The sequence below is a fragment of the Anser cygnoides genome, chromosome Z (genome assembly GCF_040182565.1).
Source record: "Anser cygnoides isolate HZ-2024a breed goose chromosome Z, Taihu_goose_T2T_genome, whole genome shotgun sequence".
NCBI lineage: Eukaryota > Metazoa > Chordata > Aves > Anseriformes > Anatidae > Anser > Anser cygnoides.
In genome coordinates, this window is record NC_089912.1 from 11,853,112 (window position 1) to 11,878,312 (window position 25,201).

The window sequence follows — 25,201 nt, forward strand, 5'->3', positions numbered from 1 at the left end:
TCACAACCATCTGGTGCTAATGGCCTGGAGCGAAACCTTGGGAAAAGGCTTCATTTTGCTTGTTATTCTTCAGAGGAGTCCCTGGCCAGGCATTGCGCTGCCCCAGTAAGCAGCACCTGTGGGGCGATGCGCAGGGGGAACCAGGGAGCTGAGATCAACACGTGTCCTCCTACCCTGTCACTACTGAATTCCATCTTCCCAAAAAACCCTGCCCAGGAGCCAATCGAATGGCTGTGCTTCCACAGAGGCAAAGTTTCTAGGCTAAAATGCATTCCTGGTGCTGCCTATCTACTAAAAAAATGGTCTTAGGTGCTCTGTTAACACAAAGCTCAGCTTTGTGTAGGCTGGGACGGGATGGAAGGAGTATGTGGAAAGTAAATGCTTTTTTCATTCCAACTGACATTTTTCAGAAGAAGCCTTCCCTGCTCTTAATAGAAGACATCCCAAAGGCAGGGACAGACATTCAGTCTGCCAGGGGACCCTCACTTGTCCCCTCACTGAGCTGGTTTGGAGGTCTCATCTGGAAATGGGGGCAACCTGTGGCCAATGCCAAGAGGTGCAGTAGTAGATTGGGCAAACAGAGACACAAAAGATTGTGATGCGGTCAGATATTTTGGTGAGAGGAGCCATACAGGTCACAGAAGTGGCAAACAGAATATAATGCTTGCCTCAGAACTCCAGGAGAATCTCCCTTACTAAAATTTCCGATGGAGATTTTTAGTCATTGCTGTGCTTCCCAGAAGGTAGGGAGAGATCATTACTCACTAAGCATGAGAAACTGGAGTAAGAAATGGCACAGAGCTATTCAGCCTGCTTCTATACAGACATTCAGGCATCTCTATTAAAAATTTTGGGTCAAAACTCAGATGTTCCACATGGGAAATGCCTCCGTTCTCTGCTTTCCTCTTTGTGGTCCAAATAGTGCATCTGAAATACAGCTTGTGGAGGCCGTAAGAGCTGTGTTTCTGGATTAAAACACATTTGCAGCAAAAATACTTAAGTTCTTCTTCTCAGAAAAAAAAAAAAAGGAAAAAAAAAGAAATTATCTTTTCTGGGGCGGGGAAAGCCTTGTCTTCAGACTGTCCAGTAACCATATTTCCACAAAAGAAGCAGTGGAGGTGCAAAGTGACTTTAAAAGCCTTATTCCTCCCTGCAGCCTCAGCTTCCCAAAGCCTTTGTCGGTTGTGCCCCCATATGATGGATTCTCTCCCCCCAGGGCAGGCACTCATGGCATGGAAAATGCCAGGGTTTGTGGGTATCCACAGTCAGTCCTAATTGCCACGACCATATGGAGGAGCTTGTCTGACCCCCAACCTTCACATTAAGTGGCCACCCTGGTGGTCCCCTGGGTGGTTTCGAATCGTAACTCACCTCATATTCACTGCAAACTCTCCCCGTGGTTTTTGCACAATGGGGCTGTGTATAGATTTCCAGAGGTAAAATTTTGTCTGTAATATGTGGAATACAGCCACATTGCCCTCTTTCTTTCTCTTCCTCATCCCCCTCCCAAGACTGTCGTTTGCTGGGAAGCCTGTGCTCTGCTCCACTTTTATTGGCAGGGACGTGGCCTATTTCGAGACTTGCTGGGGATGAAACACCCCCACATCAGACCACCCTCAGCCGTTCAACTTGGTGCCTTTGTCTTCTCCTGCAGTTTTTGCCAGAATACTGAAGGCTCCCGAATCCCAAAATGTCACCTTCGGCTCCGTGGTGATGCTGCGGTGCACGGCGGCAGGCGCTCCGGTCCCCACTGTCACCTGGCTGGAAAACGGGAAAGCTGTAAGTCCTTTTTTGGCCCCAGTTTCTGCTCCTGCCTTTCTCAGTGCTTGCTGTGTGATCAGGCCAAGGCTGCCTTGTCTGCCCTCTGCAGTGTTCTTGTCTGTGAAATGCTCTCCCTAGTACCCAAATGTTGCACAGGTTGATTCGCCTGGATCTGGAAAGCCAGAGATGAAGGATGCTTGAGATGCTTGCAAGCTCCTCCTGGGCTGGGTATCTCAGAGGACTTCATAGTGGGTTTAAGCTTTTCTGCAGCCACCTTTCCTGGCCTTTCTCCTAATGTGCTAACAGTAGCATGACAAAATGACTTATTTGACGAAATAACATAAACTGAGGCACGTAAGTAGAGCTAACTTCTCTTGAGCATACTACCCTTGGCCTGTATGCGCCCACTGCTTCTCACAGGGAATTGACCCATAGATTAATTACCCTGACCATTTAACATGGGTGATCCATGGATTAATCATCCTGATCATTTAATATGGGTGCCTGCTTTGAATTTGTCTGGCTTTAATGTCCATGTGTAGGCCACTTGGCACCCAGTGTTGCCCCCCCAGGAGTGCAGCTGCCCACCACCATCACAGCAACTCTCCAGCAGGAAGACACCGGACTCCTTCCAAGCCCCTCTTTGCCGTGGATTTCCTCCAGTCCTCACATGGTTATGGTGGTCGTGCTTTACATTCTCCATGTTCCTCCAGCAGCTTTTTAAAAGATGTGCGGCCCTGAGGCACAGTGCTGCAGAGGCAGCTGTGTGCAGCCCAGTGATTCACCTCTGCTTTTTCTCACTGGTCTCCCCACAGCCCTGGATCCTTCTGGCCACTGGCTGGCCACGGCCATTCCTGTTGGCTTGCTTGTCCAACAGGACCAATTAATCCTCTCATGGAAGTTCCTTCCTGAGGAAGAAACCACCCTGCCCCATCTCTCCATGTATTAAGATATGTTATTAAGGAGCCTGGTCTACTATGCAGGCTGTCTCACCTTTTTTATCTCCACTAAGCCTTATTGTATCCTCCAGTCTTATTAGGCCCCATTTTCCGTATTTTAGCTATTATAATATAGCTATATAATATTCTGTACTATATTCTCTGCTCAGTCTTGCAGGCAGGTCCCTTCCCCTGCATCCATCCAGATTTCCTTACTGGCCACTGCCGTAGTCCTCTGAATGGACTACACATATCCTTGAGACCCTTTTTAGCCACCATTGCCAATGACTACGCCAAAGGCCATGTTCCTGTCTGTAGTCTTCACAGTAGCTGAGAGAACAAGAAAGTTGAAGAATTCAATGGTCTCTTTTTGGAAGGCTGGTGAAGGTCTTCCACCCTTTCTCTGAAAAGACCTCAATGCATTGAGGATCTGTGTTTTGGGACAGCCTGTTCTCCTGGGGTTCTGGTGAGATCTGGAGAAGAAGAGCATGTTGGATGAAGGGGGAGGAATTGTTTCAGACCACAGCATACACTGCTCAGTGCTGGCTAGGTTCTGGGGAGAAAAAAAATGTAAAAATAAATCTGAACAATACTACAATTAAAAAAAAAAAAAAGCTTGTGAAAAATTATCCAGAGTTCTCATCCACCTGAATTGACTTGATAATGCCAAAAAATATCCCTGGTCCCTGCATTTGCACGGTGACCAGCATACCACCCATCTCTGATGCAATATTTACAATAATGGTGTTGGTCTGTTGATTAAGGGATTTCTTCCCATGCATGTTCCCTCACCCCACATCTTTGAGCAAAGCTTGAGTGAGGCAGAACAAATGCATTACTTTGTGTATTAATATATTTTTTTTTTGAGACAAACCAACGTGCTTCCTAAAGACGTGACACAACACTGATACATCCTTTCTTGCCTTTCAGTTATCACCACTAATATCTTTGGAAGCAGATAGAGATCCCATTGAAATAATTTCTCCTGTCTTCCAGGAAGGTCAGGTTAATCTGTCTCATCTCTCAGCTAGTTGTGTCAGTAGAGCGCTTTGCCCGTATGGATCCAGTGACACAACTCTCACTGTCCTTAGGTTCAAGCTGCACCAGCAGGATCCATGGATGACCACATCTCCTTTCAGTTTTTCCTGCTGCTTCCTAATGGTGTGAAGAATAGAGCAGGCAGTGAAGCTTGGTGCTACTGCCTTTGCAAGGCAGAGTCTTTGTGTGCCCTGTCCTCTGATTTAATGAGTGCCAAATGAGCACGAAGGACTTGAGGATAATACCAAGTCTGACTAGCCAAAGTCAGCAGGCTCCAAGCTCATTCACCTAGGAAAAGAGCTGGCCAATGTCACCACGTCTGCAGCCCATTCCACATTTCCAGGTGCGAGATAAGAAAATCTATTGGGTATCTGCTGGAGTGTGGGAGACAGATCGTTTGCTTGGCACACCACTGCTCTTTAGGTGTGGCAGTGCTTGTGTTAATCCAGAATTAATGTCTTCAAGACTATTTTCTTCTCTCCATCCGTATAGCCAGGCATGAGCCCACAAAGCCATGTTGTGCCCTTCCTTGCTAAGGCATGAGTAGGCAAACAATCTGCTAGCAGAGATCCTGCAGTAACTAGCCACAAAAACCTGAGACCTTTGGAACTGAAAATTAATTGCAAAAGTACTGTTGAAGCATGGACTAGGTGAGGTCTTTAACATTTGCTTTTCTCTGCGAAAGCTATGAAAGCAGCAAAATAGTGCCTTCTGGTTCAGCTCTCTGCCACTTTCATCTGCTCGCTGCATCTTCTTCAGTCAACCTCAGTGCTTGGGGGTGGGTCTCTTGGGTTTTCGTTTGGTTTGTTTGTTTGCCTTTGTGGGAAACACCACCGCAGCGGGCTTTTTACTCTCTTAGGTTTCTGCAGGGTCTATAGTGGAAAGCGTCAAGGACAGAGTGGTTGACTCCAGGCTGCAGGTGTACGTCACCCGACCTGGCCTTTTCACTTGCCTCGCCACCAACAAACACAGCAAAACCTTTGGTGCTGCGAAAGCTGCCGCAACCATCAGCATTTCAGGTATGCTGGGAGGGTGGGGGTCCTTCACAACTTTTCCATAGCCCTGGCTCTCCTGCTGGGGGCAAGCAGAGGGGTGGGAGGTGGAGGCAGAGGGTACGACTTGGTGAGCTAACGGCTCGCAGGGGGCTAAATTTGAGTACCAGTGCCTCCCCCACTGGGCTATTTCCTCATATATTCTTACACCCGGGAGACTGGCACAGCTGTCGCTTCCTGAGTGCTTGGTGCCGTCTTGTACGCCGTGTCCCAGAAGCACTCGGTAAGCCCATCCATGTGGAGGAAGCCGTGGCCGCGGCCCAACATCGGTGTCGCCTAACAGCAAGGTGAAAATAGCTTTCCCAAGAGGTCGTTAGCTCCTCGGGGGGTTGCATCCCTCCTGCTGCCCCGTGGTCCCATGTGGCCCACACAGCTGCCGTGCCCAGGTAACCTCTGCTGGTGGGACATCTCCTGATGGGGATGGGCAGGGGGAGAAGCCCCGGCCACCCGGCCCCATGCGGGATCCCACTAAACACAGGACGTGGCCTGCCAGTTATGTAGGGCCCAAGGGATAAGGTGAAGGTACGGACTTAGGGTGCAAGAACCTGCCTCAGCAAGGTCTGCAGACAGTGGCGCACCTCCTCACCTCGTTTCCCCACTGCCCTTCTCTTCTTCCCTACAAGAAGAGGCAAAACAAGTGAGCTGCACCCTTTCCAGACAGCTTACAGCTCTCAGAGAGATTTTCTGTCATGGAAATCTTAGTTACCACGGAGGGTACAATGACATGTTGCTGATGTCTTTGCCATTTCTTCTTTCTCCTGGCTCGTCACCATTGCTGGACCTGGTGCCTCCCTGGCAGAGTGGAGGTAAGGATGGTTTGTGTGGATCCCTGGGGATTTTCTGTGGGCCGGGGAGGGGAATGATGATGAACCAAGGGTATTTGGTGGATTTTGCTCAAATAAAGGGAGTGGGTTTCTGGATGCCAAGTGTGAGGCTCACCTGAAGGCAATACTGAGCTCTTTATACAGCATGCACAGAGCCCAGGCCTGTGAGATAAGGATGCCTTGGTATTAAGCCAGTAGTGGATCACATATCAGTAGATTGCTTAAAATATGGCAGTGGGCAGAATACTCTGGGGTGAATTCTGTTCACAGTCAGGCTTCATCAACCTTATAAATTTACAGGAGCAAGTTAAGCTCCTGTCTGCACAGAGCCAATAAATGTGTTTTGGTACAGTGATCACAGTATCAGGGCAAGAGAGGTTTAGATATTTCTTCGAAGCAAAGTTGTGGATGGGTAAAGCTACTTGTCCGTGATCGGAGGTGCACTTTTGCCAAATATTTTCTGGAGTGATGAACGATTAGGCTGGCTTTCTATTTTTGGAGCCCTAGCATATTTCTACATGTGGCACAGGCAGATCAGTCTGGGAGGAAAATGCGAGGGCTCGCCTGAATCTGGCAGTGCTCAGAGCAAAGAGCAGAGCTTAAGGAAATCTGAGCAAATGGCTCTGCTGTGCTGCTGGCAAGGGCTGCCTGTGAGGGCTCACCTCCTTCAGAGGGGCGTGCGAGATCAGCGCAGGGTGTTAGCAAGGGATTTTGTGACTCCGGTGCTGACTGCAGACCTAGGCGTTACGCCGTCACCCGTGTCCATGTGGCGGGCGTGGGTGCAGTGCTCTGATGCTCCTCTCTTGCAGTTGTTCTCGACAGCTGTTACACAAAATGCCCTTTCTGTGGCCAGGCCTTTTGAGAAACACCTTAGTGCTGCTTCTCCCACCCGTGTCACTCCGAGGATTGTAAAAAAGCAAGGAAGCACGATGCCAGCACTGGTGTGCTGGTAACATCGGCATCCTGCCAGGCTGCTCCTGCAGCCCACCGAAGCACAGCTGTCCCACGTGTGCCCGTGCCCTCTTGTGGCTCTCGGGGCATGGCAAGGACGCACCTTGCACAGGAGGCACAACGGGCAGTGTGCAGGATGTGACCTCTGCTGAGGTGGGCACCACAGGCAGCGTGGGACCAGCGGGGAAGCTGCCCAATGCCAAAATGGTGAACAGCTAAGGAAAGGAATAAAAAAATCAATTGACCCTAAAGCAGTGCAGCTAAATTGGGGTCAGAAAGTGTCACCTACTGAGTGCAGCATCTGAAAAGCAGAAATTTGGGTGTCCTCTGTCTTCCCTTGCCCATGTAAGTCCAGCTTTCCTAAGAAAAACAGTGAGACCCCCCCAGGGCATTGACAATGGGGGATTATTTGGTCAGAGCAGTAAAAGGCAAGGATACAAATAGCTCTGCTGGCTGCTCCAAATGGTTGGCACGTTGAGAATGGAGCTCCCTGACCCCAGTTATGCTGGTGGCTGAGCAATGGGGACAGCTGCACCCCCAGCTCCTCCCGCACGCTTTGGGGCAGGAGGGGCGTTTTTCCCAGGTGTGCCCCAGGGGCAGTGCCCACCCGGGCTGGGGCACATCCTTTGACCCTGTGCTGGGAGCTGGCCTCCTTCTGGTGGAGGAGGGATGACAGCCACACCATGCTGCATGCAAAAAGCACAGGAAGGATGAATGAACAGCCCCAGAAGGAGCCGAGCCTGCTGTGCTCTGAGCTACTCAGGACTGTGCCCGCTCCTGCCCCTGCTCATGCCGTGGCTCTCTGCAGCAGCCCCATGCTGGGATGGTGTTAGCTCTTCTCAGCTCCTGTATCTGCACACCCACTTCTCCTCACCTGTAGTCTTACAGCTGAGTACCTGGTGCCTGTTCCTGCAGCTGTGCAAGGCTACAGGTTTACCTGGTTTGTTTGCTCTTGTTCCCAACAGCAAGCTGTACAAGGGCGATACAGGCTACTGCAGCACATACAGAGGTGAGGTGTGCAGTGCCATCCTGGCGAGCAATGCTCTTGTATTCTTCAACTCCTCCTACGCTGACCCTGAGGAGACCCAAGAGCTGCTCATGCACACTGCCTGGACTGAGCTGAAAATGGTGAGTTCCTTCTGCCGACCGGCCGCCGAGTCCCTGCTGTGTAACTACATCTTCCAGGAGTGCAAGCCTTCGGGAGCTGGGCCAGCCCCCAAGCCCGTGTGCAGGTAAGTGACAAGAAATGTTCATCTTTCACTTTTGTTTTGTGGGGATGGATGCGTAGGAGGCTGGAAATGGCGAGAGTTTACCTGGCTTTGCAGTAGCACTGAGGGGAAATGGTCTCCCTGGGCTTATATGAGTTTTTCCTTTCCTTTCCCCTCTGTACGTACCCCTTGGACCTGACATAGCTCTCCTTGTGCTCACTGGTGGGGTTCAGAGTGGCTTTCAGGCCCAGGGGTCTGTGTTATATCAGGCTTTTGGTGGCAGGTGCTGAAAAGAAATATCCCTTTGAATGACACGATTGATATAGGTAATTAACACATTGTTATCTGTTAAATCTTGCTAGGCCAGTGTGTACTCATTGCTGCTATCAGAAAGTCATTGCTAGTTTGGAATTTTGACTAAATATGGGCACAGAATGTGGAGCTGATGTGGCCAAGGTAGGACACTAATCATTCAGCACTTCCCACCACCGCAATGATGGAACAGAAAAAGACTGCTCTGGAGACACTGCCAGTGTAACTGCACCTGCTAAACCAAACCTCCCCGCTGGCACACGTGTCCTCGCATAGCCAGAGCAATGTGCAGTAAAACAGGGCTGGCAGGGAGCAAAGCATCCCGTGCTGTAGCTAATCCCCTGCTGACAGGTGCCTGTGCGGCACGTCCCAGGCACAGGGGCCGTGCACCCCACCGGGCAGCCCTCTCTCATCGCACCCTGTCCTCCCCTGTGGCCGCTGAGAAGAGCTTCCTCACTCCTCTCTTCACAGCAAGATTTTACGAAGCCTTCCCCAGCTTCTCAGCCTGGAATAAGCCAGCTTTCTCCACGCTCTCCCCATAGGTCTTGCTTTTCAGCACTGAGGCTCCCGCTGCTCATCTTTCTGTGAGCACTAAATATACATAGCCGCATTGCACCCTGCCTCTGGCTGAGGATCTGCTGGAGCACCCTGCGATGGAACGAGGACTGCCTGGTGCTCCCTGCAGAAGACAGCCCCCTGTAGACCTTCTGGGGTGATGCTTTCTTTTTCTGAAACCATAATCCTGAAACAGATCATTCAGATCAGGGTTTACTGGGAGAGAGACCCCAATTCTGATGCTTCGACTGAAATGATTGTTCTGTCTGCATACATGGCAAGAACACAGGCAGCGCTACACCAGCTGGACATGGGCCAGATGTAGTCTACTGGAAATTATTTTTCCAGTTATGCAGGGGCTTTTTAGGACAGTCAACAGCATGTTGTCTTCACAATCAGGGCCTTTCTGATCAGTCCTCCTTCCATAGCTCCAAAACAAAGACACAGAGGAAAACCCCAGTGCGAAGCCTGACAGTGAGTTGGGTTCTCCATTTGGAGCCTGTGCTGTTCAGTATTGCGCAGCCAGCACAGCCGTGCCATATATCCTGAGAAAGAAGTGTGTGTGCATATACCCACAAATAATCCTGCAAACAAGTGCTGAAATTTGCCTTTTGTTGGCAGGCTCCTCCCCACTGCCTTGATGTGCTGCTCTTTGTCATCGTGCCCTTTAGTGCACGGTCTCTCTGCCTATTTTCAAGATGTGTGACAGTATTTATATCTCAGCCACACATGCACGGCCCATTTATCAGAGAAAGACCTTGCACAGTGCTCCACAAGACATATCAGTGAGGGCTGGGTATGGCGCTGGCTTCATTTTCCCCCTGCTCACAAGTGGACCTGCAGGACCATAAGTGGATTTGTGAATGGAGATCTGCTCTCCCTGGGCACTTCTGGGTGGTATAAATCGTCGTGCTCTCTGCACTCATGTAGGATATTTAGCTAGCAGGCAAAGCCTTTGCAAATATGCCTAAATCCTAGTGCACCAGTCTGGCACCATCCTTCAAACCCACGAGCCAATCTGCAGATACATCCATTTTCTTTTTCCTTTAACGATTTTTCCCAGTGATTTTACCATGGATTTAAATGTGTCTTTTTTCACAAGATCCCTGGGATGATGTCCCTCCAGTTTCCTGTCCCCAGAACTCATCATCCCAAAGCCTAGCCCCATGCTCCGTTTGATAACTCAGGCATCTAGTACGTCCTTCTGAACAGCTGAGACCCCAGGGGGCTCTTGAACACATTTTGCACAGTCTTGGTTGCTTTCCAATTATCTTATCTGCTTTCTACTGACAGTTTTATACCTCTCTGCTGAAACTGGCTAGACAACACCAGTTTTCAGCTGAAATGCTTCATGAGTAAGAATTTAATTATCCCAGAGGTTGTAGAAATCTGTTTTTTTCAGGGACAGACTTCCCTTGTTATGTTTCCATGTGTTTTTGTCTTTTTTACTTATTCACTGCAACATTTCTTCTCTCCCTTGAAATTTTGGTTTGGAAGCTAGTTAGCTAGAACAAAAACTGAAAAACAAGCTGTGCAGAACTTTTATAAAAATAATTAGTGGGCAAACAAGATAAAGTGGAATGGAAGAGAAGAACATGGTAAAAACTTCACGTAAGTTAAGATGCAATTTGATTAGAATTAGAATTTTCCTGTTTTTAAGGGAAAGTGATGTCTAATCTCATAATTCTTGATTGCTTCTGCCTTTTGACACAGAGTGCTTTTGTGATAGCAGGGGACAATCCTTCTGTTTCTCTTCTGACCGCTACTGATATGAAGTGTCCAGCTCCAGGGAAGAGTCTTGTGTTGGAAAGCTCTTCCCCTTGGTCTGCGTGCCCCCACCTCCTCTTCAACAGTGCTCTGTGGGCTGTGGTCCCACCTGTCCTCCTCGGCTGCTCCTAATCTTTGTCTCCCTGTCACTTACATGACATAAAATTTCTAATAATACTCTGAAGTAATCTTTGCATATGATCTCACCAAGCTCTTGCTGCTGGGGATTAAGTGCTGTAACAATGGCATGACCTCAGCTGCAGGAGACCGACTGTCCCTCCCTCCGGCAGCCTCACCATGCTCCCCTACCAGCAGCGGTGGCTGGCAGGTGAAGACAACCTGCCTTTAATGCAGTAGCTTGCTGAGGAATGTTTTTTGGCTTTTTGCAGTTGCACACTGAATACAGGGCATGTTCAAGGATGCCCAGGCTCTGGGAGTGAAGGCAGCTAATGCAATCCAGGTCTCCCAAGTGTCGGGCAGTGCCCCGGAGGCAAGGTTTTCCCATTTCCCTAGCTAAGCATTTCTTACTTCAGAAAGTCATTCCTGTTCCACATGTTGTTTAACATAAAATTAAAATATTACGCCATCTGGATACATTCTGGCTGTCATGGAAGTGAGGAAGGAGCGAACCAGCATGGGCTAAAACCACAAGCAGGGCAGCTGAACCTTCAATGGCTTCAGCCTGCTGCTATGGAGAGCATCCCTTGCCATTGCAAAGAGCTGCTGCCCTGGGAAAATTCCTGGTGGCCTCCATCCTTCAGGTGCTGCAGAAGGTTTTCAGTGTTGGTGGTCATCACTGAAGCTTTTGGCTATCTGCTTTTGCCAAAGCTGTTGGTAGACAACAAGAAAAGAGATTGCAGCAGCCCACCAGGTGGTGAAATTGGCTAAAGCCTTCACCACGGATGCCAGGAGTGTTTTCCTGCATTACTGTGTTGTTCTGTGGTAGTCAGGAAGGACATGCATCCTCAAAGGACTTCAGCCGAGTTCAGCAAAAATCATCTCTGCACATGACCTCAAAGCTGGTTTTGCAACTCAGGCTCTCAAAAATGAATGATTGAAAAAATAAACGAATCACTGACAAATTAATAATACAGCAAACAATCTAAGTTTCCAATATGGTACAGCTTCATTTTTTATTTTTTTATTTTCCAGAGCAGATATTTCTGTCTTGGCCTTCTTCACAAAACAGCTTCAGATCTAAAGAACATTTAAACATCCACAGCACCTCTTGACAGTGAATGTTTCACATTGTTAGGGAGGCAATACATTAGGTAGGAGGCAGTTTGGTTTCTTATTTCATCAGGCACTGTAAAGGTTTTGCTGCAGACAGTTAGCAGATGAAAAAAAAAGAGGAGAGAAAGGTGTCTATGGAGAAAAGAAGAAAATTTCATGGTTGATTCTGTGAGTTTAAAGATGTAGGCAAATATTTAGCCTAGAAAATATTAATTTTTTTGCTCACCTGCTTTGAATAGATGGTAGATTTAAGTAATATTTACGGAAGACAGGTAAGATTTTTAGAATGTACCAAAAATGCTAAGATAACTCCCAGACAAGTTATTATTAGAAGATGGCAGTGAATGTGTAGGAAAAGATGGGAGTGAACTCACAGACAGTGATGTGTGTTATGTCTTGAGCATAAACCTGCTTCATTAAAAATGTAGCTTTGTGGGTTTCCTAGAGGAAGCTGTTACATTTTACGCAGTTTCCTTTATGGTTTATGAGCCAGACAGACTGGCTTAAAGAAGTGTAGCCCCGTTAATGGTTTTCTGTCAGCCTGCATAACCCCTGCACATCACTGCTAAGTGCAGCAGCTGTTATCAAGCCATTGACCCCTGTATTTCACTGTTTTTCGCAAAATGATGTAGAGAGAATTGCCTTGCTGTAAAGGATCTCTACTGCTTTAAGGAATGGCTCTCAATGGAGGAAAACTCTCAGAGGGGGATCTACAAGCCGGGGCTGATGCTGCTCGCTCTTCCCGAGTGCAACAGGCTCCCCAGCCTGCACCAGGACCCCAGTGCCTGCACCCGCATCCCTTTCTTCGGTAAGAGGCTGCGTGCTGCCCGTCGTTTGCAGAGCTGCTTTCTTGGCGAGGGAGGGGGGCAGGATGCCACCCACGACCTGCAGCAGAAGCAAAGGCTGTGAAGTGGGCACCGTCCTGCCTGTGCCCGTGCGCTGGCGCGTTCCCATGGCCACGCTCCCAAGTTGGCACCCAGCTGTATGACTACCCTTCCTCATGTCTTGTCTTGTCTTTTTACAGATTTTAAGATGGAGAATATAACCAGTAAGTAGACTTCTCCAGGCTCTGTGGTTCCAGAGGCTGGGCATGGTATTTTTGCTGAGGATGCAGCTTGCACAGCGCTTTTGCGTTTTGCTCTGGTCCATGCTGGCTGTATTTGGGTTGTTAACAGAGGATGTATGAGCTTTCACATACAAGGCATGGGGAAACACATTTACACCTGTACAGAATTTAGGGAGAGGGAGAACATGGACTGGTAATTTTTGAAAGTGGTTAGATAGGGATGGTGCTTTTTAGGTGGTACCCTACCCTCCAGCTCTCCCCTCATTTTTCTACCCATTCCTTCTTCTTTTGCTGTACCTGTATTTGGTACTTCTGATAATGATAGCAAGGCTATCCCACCCTTACATGCTGTTACTGATATGGTTACCCACATCCAGCTGCCCTTGCGAGACCTTGTTCCCCAAATGGCCCCAGCACTCCCCTTCAGCTGTCCTTGAAGCCTCGACATTTCTCATGTGACGCCCCCCCAACCCCCCGTGAGACCCAGCTGTCCCTCACTGCGACTTCTGGCAGCCCTTCACCCTCCCTTAGGGACAGAGCACGAGCAAGGGGTGCCAGCAGTGTGGTGCATTCACGAGGTGGTTTAAGCCTCCTCTTGGATGCTCGCTACTCCTCAAAGTCTCGTATAAATGTGCCACCTTTTTGTTCAGCTTCCACAGGATGTCTCCAGATGTGTACTGTACAGTCATGAACCGGGGAGACATAATGGTAACAATTTACTGAGATCGTCCCCTCTTTTTGCCTTCAGAGGCCCTGCTAGATGCACAAAGCTTTGAGGAGAATGAACCAAACTGTTTTCTATCTTGCCAGCTGAGTTACAAGAACAGTATGAGAGCATCTGCATTTTCCAGCCCCTCCGGGGCACATGGATGCTTCCCTAGGGTTGCCTTTGTCCCTAAAACTCTCCACATCTCTCCTCAAAGGTGTCACACTGATATTTGTTTCAGACCACGCAAAAGTTTTTTTTTTTTTTTCCCTGTTGGTTTCTAGCTCAGTCACAGGACAGGTATTGCTTTCCTTACCTTTGAACGTGAGGTATTTAAAATGTTGTGCTCAGACACACACAACTGTCTTGTAAGGCAGCTTAACAGATTTTCCACTTCTGCAGTGCTGCTGGCCAGATATACTGTGAGCTTGCAAGTGATGTGTAAGTGATAATATCAGCCAAAGAAGTTCAAGTTAGAGCATTTTACCCTGCACTTGTGATGGGCCAAGTGTGATCATGGAGTTCATGACCATTCCTAAGCCGAGGGGCTTCCACACCTCAGGCTACAAGGGGCTTGATCCATGTTTGAGCTCACCCACCTCATGGCTGTTTTTCTGCCTACCCATGGGTACAGCTTGGCACCTGGTGAATGTGCAGAAAGCACGTTAAGGGTCTGTAAAAGACACATAACAGCAAAAATGTGCGGAGTGGGTGATGCAAGAAGAAAAGAGCAGGCAAGCATCACGATGTGTTTTGATTTGTTCTAAAATTGCTCTTTACACTGGTCCTTACCAGAGTGCTCAGGTGCTCTAAGTGAATATCTCATTAAAACTACATCCCTGCAAAAAAATAATCATCTATGTTTCTCCTAGAGGAGAAATAGAACAATCTGCTTGGATAAATTAAAATGCATAATTTTTGTCTCAAACTTGGGTCAAATCTTATACAAATCTTTCGTGAAGTGGAAAAACATTTGCTTAAAAAATACTTTGTTTCAGAAGAAGTCGGGTTTCCTCCTTTTTTTTTTTTTTTTCCTGAGCTGTGAGTTTAATGCAATAGAAGAAAAGTTACAACAACAGTGTTTGCTGACTTACTAATTTATCTAATAAGGTTAATAATGCAGCACCTAATAAGTGAACCCTAATGCATGCCATCACCAGAATGCTCGTCCATGGTCAGCAGAGCTTCCATATGAGTAGCTAGCACATGTGATGTGTGTAAGGCTGCATCTCCTCTGTTGTCCCTCCTGCTTCCTGGGCTATACCAGCAGGCACTAAATTCTCCTGTGAGGAGAGGTGGTGTCTACGTTTATGTCTTGGGAACTTATTCTGGGAGTGAAAATCTTCTCAAGATTTCCTGCTTGCTTTTTTTTCTGCAGCCAGAGTAGGCCCTGTGTATGTAAAGTGAACTGCACATTCTCCGTTATGAATAACAGTATTTTATGCTGATCTGCTGCTTCAGTTCTTCAGTTCCCTTCAGCGTGTGGTTTCCACATGTGCTGGGACCTGCAGTCTCTGTCTGAGCACCCCGTGTGAGGTGATGGGGCCTGTGTAGGCCCCTCACAGGGCCTTGCTGGACCCAGCCCACTGCTGACACCCCAGCGGTGTGGGTAGCTTCAGCAGATGTAATCCTATGCACTGAGCTCAAAATTCATTTCGGTGTGAACAGAAGGCTAAGCTGTTCCCTGACTGTCATCTGGTTCTTTTGCGTGCCTCAGATCTGCTGCTAATTGTCTTGGCTATTTTCTAAGGACATGACCTTTACTCGTCAGTCCCTGCTGCGGGGCATGGTTTGAGATGCCTTGTCCCCACCTTTTTTTTTTTTTTTTTCTTTTTCTTCTAACTCCCCAGGGACTTGCTACAGCGGCAATGGCCAGTTTTACCAGGGCTGGGTCAACGTCACGGCCTCCGGCATCCCCTGCCAGAAGTGGAGCGAGCAGGTGCGCAGCTGTGTGAGACCCCCCAAACAGGGAGCTGTTCTCGAGGTCTGTTTCTCCGGTGGGCTTCCCAGAGCCAGGCAGCGCTGTCCCATTGAAGGGGGTGACTGCCTGCCTTTATTCTTGAGGCCACTGGTGTTTCACAGCCTCTTCATATTTCAACCTGCAAGTTCCCCTTCCCACTGCCATATGCGTTCTGATTGTGGCAAGCTACTGCAAGGCTGTTTTACCTCTTCCTTTTCTTTTCTTTTTCTTTTCTTTTTCTTTTCTTTTTCTTTTCTTTTCTTTTCTTTTCTTTTCTTTTCTTTTCTTTTCTTTTCTTTTCTTTTCTTTTCTTTTCTTTTCTTTTCTTTTCTTTTCTTTTCTTTTCTTTTCTTTTCTTTTCTTTTCTTTTCTTTTCTTTTCTTTTCTTTTCTTTTCTTTTCTTTTCTTTTTCTTTTCTTTTCTTTTCTTTTCTTTTCTTTTCTTTTCTTTTCTTTTCTTTTCTTTTCTTTTCTCTTTTCTTTTCCTTCCCTTCCCTTCCCTTCCCTTCCCTTCCCTTCCCTTCCCTTCCCTTCCCTTCCCTTCCCTTCCCTTCCCTTCCCTTCCTTCCCTTCCCTTCCCTTCCCTTCCCTTCCCTTCCCTTCCCTTCCCTTCCCTTCCTTCCCTTCCTTCCCTTCCCTTCCCTTCCCTTCCCTTCCCTTCCCTTCCCTTCCCTTCCCTTCCCTTCCCCCTTCCCTTCCCTTCCCTTCCCTTCCCTTCCCTTCCCTTCCCTTCCCTTCCCTTCCCTTCCCTTCCCTTCCCTTCCCTTCCCCTTCCCTTCCCTTCCCTTCCCTTCCCTTCCCTTCCCTCCCTCCCCTTCCCTCCCTTCCCCTCCCCCCTCCCCTCCCCTCCCCTCCCCTTCCCCTCCCCTCCCCCTCCCTCCCCTCCCCCTCCCCTCCCCTCCCCTCCCCTCCCCTCCCCTCCCTCCCCTCCCCTCCCCTCCCCTCCCCTCCCCTCCCCTCCCCTCCCCTCCCCCCCTCCTCCCCTCCCCTCCCCTCCCCTCCCCCTCCCCTTTCTCTTTCTTTCTTTCTTTCTTTCTTTCTTTCTTTCTTTCTTTCTTTCTTTCTTTCTTTCTTTCTTTCTTTCTTCTTTCTTTCTTTCTTTCTTTCTTTCTTTCTTTCTTTTCTTTCTTTCTTTCTTTCTTTCTTTCTTTCTTTCTTCTTTCTTTTTCTTTCTTTCCCCCTTCCTTCCTTCCTTCCTTCCTTCCTTCCTCCTTCCTTCCTTCCTTCCTTCCTTCCTTCCTTCCTTCCTTCCTTCCTTCCTTCCTTCCTTCCTTCCTTCCTTCCATTTTTTTTCCTTTGTTTTGTTTCATTTTGTTAATACCACCAGCAAAAATTCTACTCAAGCACTAATCCAACCTGTTTCCTGCTCCAAGGCTCCCCACTTGCACAGAAGACTCCTCAGGTCTTCCCCGAGCTGTCTGATGCTGAGAACTACTGCCGCAACCCGGGAGGTGAAAACGAGCGTCCCTGGTGCTACACTAAAGACCCATCTGTGACTTGGGAATACTGCAGCGTATCTCCCTGTGGAGATGGTAGGTGACTGCAATTTATGATTTCTGCCACTGTGTTTGTTTTGGGACCATGCAAGGTGTTTTGCATCCTGAGCATCATACTGTGGCTCTTGCAGCTCCACTGATCCGTTTTGTCTTCCGGATTCAGCCAGCACTGGTTCTTCTCATAGTGCATTCAGCATCTTTAATCTGAATGTGCAATAAACACTTTAATGATGGGAAAATATGGACAGGCACCTTGCTCCATATTATAGTAACACCAAAAGATGAAATCAAATTTCCTGTGGTATTATGAGGAATGAGTGAGCTACACTGTGGTCTGAGGAGAAAGTAGGTCTTATGGCATATTTTCTGAAGTTGTTTTGCTTCTGGTGATATTTTTTTCAGTAATAAAGAACAGTTCTATCTTAAAACAAACCTGGAAAAGATGGAAACATTTTTGCTTTGTGGAGTTGAAACTAAGCCTTGCTGTTATTACTTTTTTTTTTTCAAAGAGTGTGTTGAAAAATATTTCGTCAAAGCTACAAATTTTTAGTATTTCATCAATTTTTAGGATCTCAGGGCTTGGAAACAAGGACAATTTCACTTGCACAGAGAATAAAGGCACTGTGGGCATAGAAGAATACAAGTCAGTACCAGTTTCACTGGCCTTAAAAGAAAAGTTTAAATTTCTTTCTGTTCTCAATCATTATATATATGCACATACAGATTAACGTTTTCTAGAATGGCTCAAAAAGTACTTGGCAGGGGGCTACTTGATTTTCCCCCCCTAAAAATAGAGCTAAATGTGCTTTACACTACTTTACCGTATTTGACCCATAAAGACACTGAGATGCAAGTTGTTGGAGGCAAGGTATCCAGGAAATATCAATGTGTACTTGCCTTGGTCTTACACTCCTTTCTGCAGATTCGTTCTAGGACATGTGATGTATTGTGGCTCACATTGTGGACCTTTGCTCCTTCCTAATACAGACTTCAGCTTATTTGAACGCTTTGAGACCACCAGTGCACCTCCCACCTGTAATTCTTTCTAACTGTCTGATTCCTTATCAAAATTGGGTTCCCAGCTCTATGGGAACTGTAATTAGATCTTTATTAGGTCCTGGACTTTAACATCTGGTAAGCAGAAATGTGTTCTGCTTCCTGTAAACCAAAGTTCCCTAGTATGATCCTCTCATACAGTCATACAGTTGTATCCATAATGTCAGTAGGCCTCCACAAGTACCTCTTGAGGGAAAGCCCCAACCCTATAAAAGTGTCATAATCTTCTGATTTTGTTTACATTACAGCATCCTTATCACTAGGAACAAGAAACCAAATGGAGAGTTTCCAAACCTCCCCCCTCCTCCATCCTTTTCCGCTACATACTCCATGACTGTTATCATCTCGATCATCTCCAGCTTTGCCCTTATCGTGATCCTCGGCATTGTCACGCTCGTTTGCTGCCGTCGACGAAAGCAATGGAAAAACAAAAAAAGGTAAAACTCAGGACTTAACCCAAGGCAACAAATGCTGCTTTGAAACATGGCTTGCCTGCTTCTGAGAGCACAGTCCTGCAACTGCCTGCCGGAGGGAGAAGCCCTCCCTATGTCTGTGGCTGCACCAGTGCAGGCTCTGAGGAGTGCCTGTGTCAGAGCAGAAGGTGGCCTGGTGGCTATTTTGGGGAAATGACATGAGACCCTGCTGCAAGGCTCTTTCAGCAGCCCTGCCGTACCTCCTTTTTCCATCCTGGAAGAAGCCAACCCCAGAGGTGCAGATGTTGATCTCCTGGTCAGGGGCCATGCACACTCTGACCAACAACTGCTCCGTTGTTTCAGAGAGTCAGAAACACCGACGCTCACCACTCTGCCCTCCGAACTCCTCCTGGACCGGCTGCACCCCAACCCCATGTACCAGCGGATGCCCCTTCTCCTTAATCCGAAACTACTCAGCCTGGAGTATCCCAGGAACAATATTGAATACGTGAGAGATATTGGGGAAGGAGCATTTGGGAGAGTCTTCCAAGCAAGGTAAGCAGTCCACGTGTGAGTCCTCTCTATCTGGATGTATCTGGGAAAAATCAGGAGTTGGGCATCCATTTGCCTGGACACCAGAAATCCTTTGTTCATTTACTCAAACCGAAATTGGTAGAAGGGCCCAACAGTTAAACTGAGGCTTGAATAATTGTTTGTCTTGTCCACTGCTTTCCACTCATATCTGTTAAACTTTTGTCAAGAATGAGTCTCCTGTACTTCTCTCTAGTACATACTGTGTCAAACTCACATACCAAAGTCTGGTGTGACAGCTTAGCTAAATTTATCATCCCTATTTTTTTTCAAAGAGTATTGCATGTGGCATGTGACTTATTGTGAAATGCTTGCATTTCCCAGTATGTGCAAATCGTCGGTGTGTGGTGTCCTCCATTACAAACTCAACACTGGCCAGTAGTTACCACAGAGGGCAATGTGTCATGCTGCAGTTAGGTCCTCACCCAGTTTACGTTTGATTTAGTGGCAAAACCAAACCAAACCAAACCAAAAATCCCCTAAAAATCCAACCTACTTAAGCCAAAATCCTTTGTGTGTGTGTGTGTGTGTGTGTCCCCTTTACTTATTCAGACTTTATTCTTGGAAATCACAACCACTGTTGCCTGTTTAAATTTAAGGCATTAGATGAGCCACAGATTCTGTTGAATTTCCTGGGAGGTGAGGTCATGCTCTTCTTCACATGTGAAAAACATTTCATTGAGAACCCAGGGATGAACCCAAACTTGCTTAGACTGGGTGGATGGAAGGCATCTCGTTACCCTTGACAGTCTGCAATGCCTGCAGGTCAGCATTTGGCCAGTCTGCTCTTCTTGGAAAATCCCAGCCCAAACTCCTGAAAGAAGGTGGACAGAGTGTTCCATTTTGCTCGGGATGGGTTTTCTTAGTCCTTTACAGTTAATGAGTCTGGGACGTAGCTCATTTTGTCACTGTATCTGGAGTAGTGTGTGATGACAAAAAATGGCAGGGACTATTAGAGTCCTGATGTGCACCATGGCCTGCCTGGCGAATTGCTCCCAGTGACTTCAAAACCAAAGGACTCTCCATGCAAAAAGCAGCCATAAGTGCAGATATTTTCAACATTTATAGTTATGCTGTGGATGTATCCACTGGGAAATTAGTTATGGGCTGGTTAAAATGCTGGTAGAATAGCAAAACCATTTCAATAGATGTGACGGATTTTTTTCCTAATGAAGGGATGTGGAAGAAATGCAGGCGTACTTTTATTTAATGTAGAGGGAGCTAAAAATAACAAAGTTTAAAGGGCGCACAGTGGGAAAATCACAGATGCTTAGCCTGTGATTGATTGTTAGCTTGGATGGCTGAGCCAAATGCATCCAAACTTGAGTCGAGAGCAAAGTTGCGGTGACTGAGTCACAGCTGGTGCAGGCAAGCCGGTGCAGGTGTGCAATGCCTGGTGCTCAGGGCATCCCACTGAGTGCAGCCTTCCCGTAGAGCATCGCCTGCACCAGCACCTCCAGATAGCCTCAGCGCTACCCAGAGCCTCCTCAGCTGGAGGTGGCTCTCCCCGACCTTGAGCAGGACCTCTTGAAGGGAATTGAAGTGTCACTGAAGCGCCAGGTTAAGCAAGTGTTAAAGTGGTGTAGAGAGCTTCCATGTGGATTTCGTCCACCCCAGTGCTGTAATTCCTTTTAGTTAAACCTTTTCGCTATTGTCAGTGGAAAACGGGAGAAAAAGGAAAAATAGAAAAAAAAAAAGCAAGCAACAAAATCGTATCCAGTTTTTGCAACATGCAGAGTACCATACCCTCTGAAATACCCGGTTTTTGGGGCTCAGGGAAGGAGCCCCAGAAATACTGTTTCTGAGTGGCTTATTTATTTTTATTAAAATCTCTATCAGAAACCACTCTGAAGCGTTATATTCTTGGGGAAAATTCCATCCCCTGACATTCCTGTGCACCACTGGCAGACCATCAGAGACTGCTGCGCTGACATCCAGAAGCACCAGCCGCGCATCCCTCCAGGTGACGGACACCACCCCAGCTCAAATCTTTGCCTTCCCGTCGCAGATGGATAAAATGTACTTGTCTGCATGTGTTAAATGGACATCTCAGGCTAAGTTTAGCAACCCTTTTACTTCTCCTGGTCTCATGTTTCTCCCTCTCCTGTAAACACAGCTCTGCGCACGATGCCAGTGATGCTTTTGCCAGTTGGCTTGCTGCGAGTCCTGATTCAGTGTTTACTCACTCCTGGGTCAAGCAACATGTTAGGACAGGAAGTGTCTGGCTATCATTTACCAGCTCCTCCTGAAAGGCTGCCATGTCCGCTTAGGGCTCATTCATACTGGAAAGGTTGAGGAAGTAGCCAGTTACCTCAACAGATGTCTTTAAAACGAGATATGGGACCTGGCTCAGGTCTGTCCTAACCAGGTCGTGGTGGCCAATTCAGGATCTCCTGCTCCTGGGAGGACCATGTTGACATCTGCACACCTCCAGAGCACCAGTCCTCTGCAGGACAATGTAGATGAGCATGCAGATTGCTCCCAGAGGTGGAGCTGCATGCCCCAAACTAAGCTTGAAGGCCAGGGTTGCCCAGTGCCCTGGATGTGGGGTCTTTACCAGCACCAAAGACTCGTGGACCCCCACTGCAAAGGCTTTGGGGTCAGCTTGTCATCTCTGTGGGAGACAAGGCTGCCCCAAGGGCCAGGCTAGAGCTGTGAGCTCAGAGATCGAGGTGGCAGGAGTTTCTCCATCACAGGTATCCTCATATTCTTTCAAGTGCAAAGGATGTTTCTTTGACCTGCTGTCTCAAATGTAGCTGAAAAGCTTTTTGGATGTTAAAGAAACCAAATGAAACAGTCCACTGCCTGTTCTGAACACTGTGCTGCCCCCCCCCCCCCGCAACATTTCCCTCCAAAGGAGAGGGTAAAGGTAGTTCTCCACCTGCCTCATTAGATGTTTATGACACCAATTAACGGCCTAACAAGCTGCCCAGCTGTGATGCTGAGGAAGATGTGGGACAGGATGCAATCTCAAATAGAGATTCAATCTGCTCCTCATTTTTTTTTTCACAGTTACTGTTCTGGAAGGAAGGTCTGTCTGGAAACCTAAAATCAGACATCCTCTTTAGGTAGATTGGGGGCAAAATCTCTGTTTGCCCTGCTGGTTGGCTCTGTAAACAGCAGGTACCTAGAATGCTGCCAGTATTGCACAGATCCATTGATGGTGAAGAAACTGAGGACAGCCACTGTCCATCCTGTGCACAAACTGGGGTATCTCACCTACGCATTTGGGGAGTCACTAGAGAGGAAACCCAAGGTAATTTCTGTTGATGCTTCCTATTTCTAGAAGAAAATTACCACTTTTCTATTAAACACTCCACATTCTGTCCTGGAGCCTGAACTGTCCTGTTCAATTACAGAAGCCACAGCTTCCCAGTGATCACGTGTGCCCATCCCATTCTGCTAACAGTGTCTTTTGGGCACCAAGGAGTTCAGCTTCAGCAGCTCTCGGCCAAGACTGCACACAGAGCCCCTCTCTCTTCCCACTCAGCGCGATGTCCCCAGATCTGTCAGGACTGGGCTGAAGGAGTTAACATGAGTTATTAACATGAGTCGCTGAGGGTGGAGTTACGTGCTGTAGCCTGAATGCCCAGCAAAAGGCTCCGTGCAACTTAATCTCACTTGAGTCGCATTTAGGTTAGTTTACACTACAGGATTTCAGCGGAGAGCGGATAGATGGGTCTACTTCAGGCTTTGGCCCGGGGTGAATTTCTCTCTCCAAAGTGTGCAATATGAAGCTGTTGGCACTGTGCTAGGTCTGCTAGCCAGTCATGAGTGGGAATCTGCAGTGAGGCTGCTTGGACAAGATACATGCCCTCCTCTTTTTACTTTTAATTGCTCTGCTGGTTTCTTCAGGGTATTGCTGCTGACTTTCTCAGGCAGGGAGGCTAGGCAGCAGTGGGTGCGTGAGAAGACATCTCCTCTCCTACTAGACTGGAACCTTGCTGCCAGCACAGGGTGAAAAAAGGAGGACATTTTGCTGTAGCAGACAAATGTGGAGCCTGCTCCTCCACCCCGGCATGCTGGACCTCCTCACCCAAGCCCTTCAGCTGCGATCTGGCTGCCTGTGAAATTCCTCTCTAGATGGGCATCCTGCCACCATCTGACATTTGACATTTATAGCATCCGAGCGCATCTGTTGCAAGTGCCATATGTCTGGAGTAGATGACAAGGAAACTGGAAGTTTGCTTTGGAAATTGGAACCTCCTCTTGAGGCTACTGAGCAGTAAAGTAACCTGGCATTTGAGCAGCAGGAGGGCAGTCAGGCAGGAGCACGGAACATGACTAGGTGCCACTCTCCACGGGCTCTGTCTGCTTTTAAGGCGTGCATCTCAACTGCAGGACCCCTGGGCAGAGTAGGCGTGGGCAACGAAATGCGTGTCCGAGGTTTGACCTGTGTCTGAAGCGCAGAACGTTGCTGTGCTTTGGGAACAGCTACCCCTGCATCTTTGGCAAGCCTACCTAATCAAACTCGCTGAGGGCAGAGTAACCTGTGGATAAAAAAATAAAATGAGTCCGTGCTTGTTCCAAGTCAGGAAGCTCTGTTTCCGGATTTGTGTCTCTTAAGCTGAAGATTCACCAGTGTCCAGCATGTATTGGTGCACGAGCTTGTTCTTCAGACACGACACGTATATGCTTTCTCCCTTCTGTCTCATCACCTGTTTCCACAAAACTTGCAGGAACATAGCTATGTGCTAGATATCAGCTCCACCCTGTTAAATTCAGCTGAAATTAGCTAATGGGTTCAAAACTTGCTAAATTACAGGTGTATTCCACCCACCCTGCTCCTCCTGAACAGTGGCAAAAGGCTATTTTCCCTACAAAACCTGGGGAATGTACTATAATTACTATTTATTCTCTGATAGTAGCTAGATATGCCAATGCCACCACTGTGCTGTGTGTGGGAAAGGAGGCTCTTTCAACATTTTCATATAAAATATGCTTATTTTTCACTCCTGGTAAGATCAATCCTTCGGTCAGTGCCGAATGCTTCCACCTTGTTTTTTGTCTCCATCATTTCGCACCAGAAACAGAGACTGCATTTGGTGTATGTGCACCTTTCACCTTTGCTTTCCTCTCTCCCAGGGCCCCGGGGCTGCTGCCGTACGAGCCTTTCACCATGGTGGCAGTGAAAATGCTGAAGGAGGAAGCATCCGCAGACATGCAGGCTGACTTCCAGAGGGAGGCAGCCCTCATGGCCGAATTTGACAACCCGAACATTGTCAAGCTTTTAGGTATCTGAACGAGGTGCCTATGTATGGGGTACCCCATCCTGCAAATATGCTGGGGTTTTGCTAGGGGCACAAGGGCAAACACACGTGCATGACCAGTCCTGAATGCAAGCGGTCTCTTCTGCAAGAGGAAATGCCTCTTACAAAAGGGGTGAGCTTTTCTGTGAGCCACTGCATGCTCTGCTAAATTCCCCACCAGAACAAATCTCAAAAAGTAGGTCTGACACTGCTGCTTTTTCAGGACGGTGCGTTGTAACAAACCCTCTTCATCCTGTGCTAGAGCATGCTGCTGACCATCTTGCTGCATAGCTCTGCTTCCAGTTTCATAATATCAGGGCGGATGTCTTACAAGGAAGACATGAGCTTCCTGGAGCTGTGATTTATTTTGTGGGTATTTAAAAAAAAAAAAAAACACAAAAAAACAGGCACAAGTCTTGTTAGTTTTATGGGTTCCACTTACTATTGTCATGTCTGAACACTCACCAGCATTAAAAAAACAAAGTGAAGCAAACAAAACAGAAAAGCCAACCGCAAAAACAGTCCCTTCCTTCCCCTCCCTTCCCAGCTAAAAGGAAACCCTGGTTTATTGGGCTTTTTAGCAAGCCTTGGTGCCACAGCTTGGCTAATACTTCATTCCTCTGTAAAGAAAGCTGCTGACCAGATTTTATTTCAGTAAATTTTCAGTTTCTGAATGAAATGGATGTTGCCATCCACCTTCACCTGGCAGTCCTACTTGGGGTTCAAAGGGTTGATCCCTGTCAACAAGCAGCTGAGATCTTAAGTTATTTCAATAGGAAGCTCCACCAAATTTGGAAATGCAAAAACCCCAGGTTTAGGAAAGCTGGGTTGATATAAGTACTTTGGCAACGGAAAACAACATCAGGAAACGCCCCAAATGCAAATAAACATTGTGTTTATTGTCAACACACTGTAGGTCAGGAAAGGGCAAAGGTACAGGAACAAACTGGTCTCACATTGAGCGGGCGTGGGGAAAAGAGCCGCATTGTTGAGCACAGCTTAGACGATAAAGCTCTCACACACTCC

General features: G+C 47.6%; 1 protein-coding gene across 1 annotated transcript in view; it reads left to right on the plus strand.

Moving 5' to 3' along the window:
- The window catches only part of MUSK (muscle associated receptor tyrosine kinase), a 51,607-nt gene that overhangs the window by 23,924 nt on the left and 2,482 nt on the right, over positions 1 to 25,201 (plus strand). The window contains 13 exon segments of the mRNA XM_066988121.1: positions 1,655 to 1,779; positions 4,597 to 4,756; positions 5,589 to 5,595; positions 7,530 to 7,796; positions 12,272 to 12,447; positions 12,664 to 12,687; positions 15,262 to 15,350; positions 16,744 to 16,759; positions 16,762 to 16,902; positions 18,171 to 18,188; positions 18,191 to 18,359; positions 18,699 to 18,890; positions 24,012 to 24,160. Of these exon segments, the coding sequence (XP_066844222.1) occupies positions 1,655 to 1,779; positions 4,597 to 4,756; positions 5,589 to 5,595; positions 7,530 to 7,796; positions 12,272 to 12,447; positions 12,664 to 12,687; positions 15,262 to 15,350; positions 16,744 to 16,759; positions 16,762 to 16,902; positions 18,171 to 18,188; positions 18,191 to 18,359; positions 18,699 to 18,890; positions 24,012 to 24,160 (1,533 nt within the window).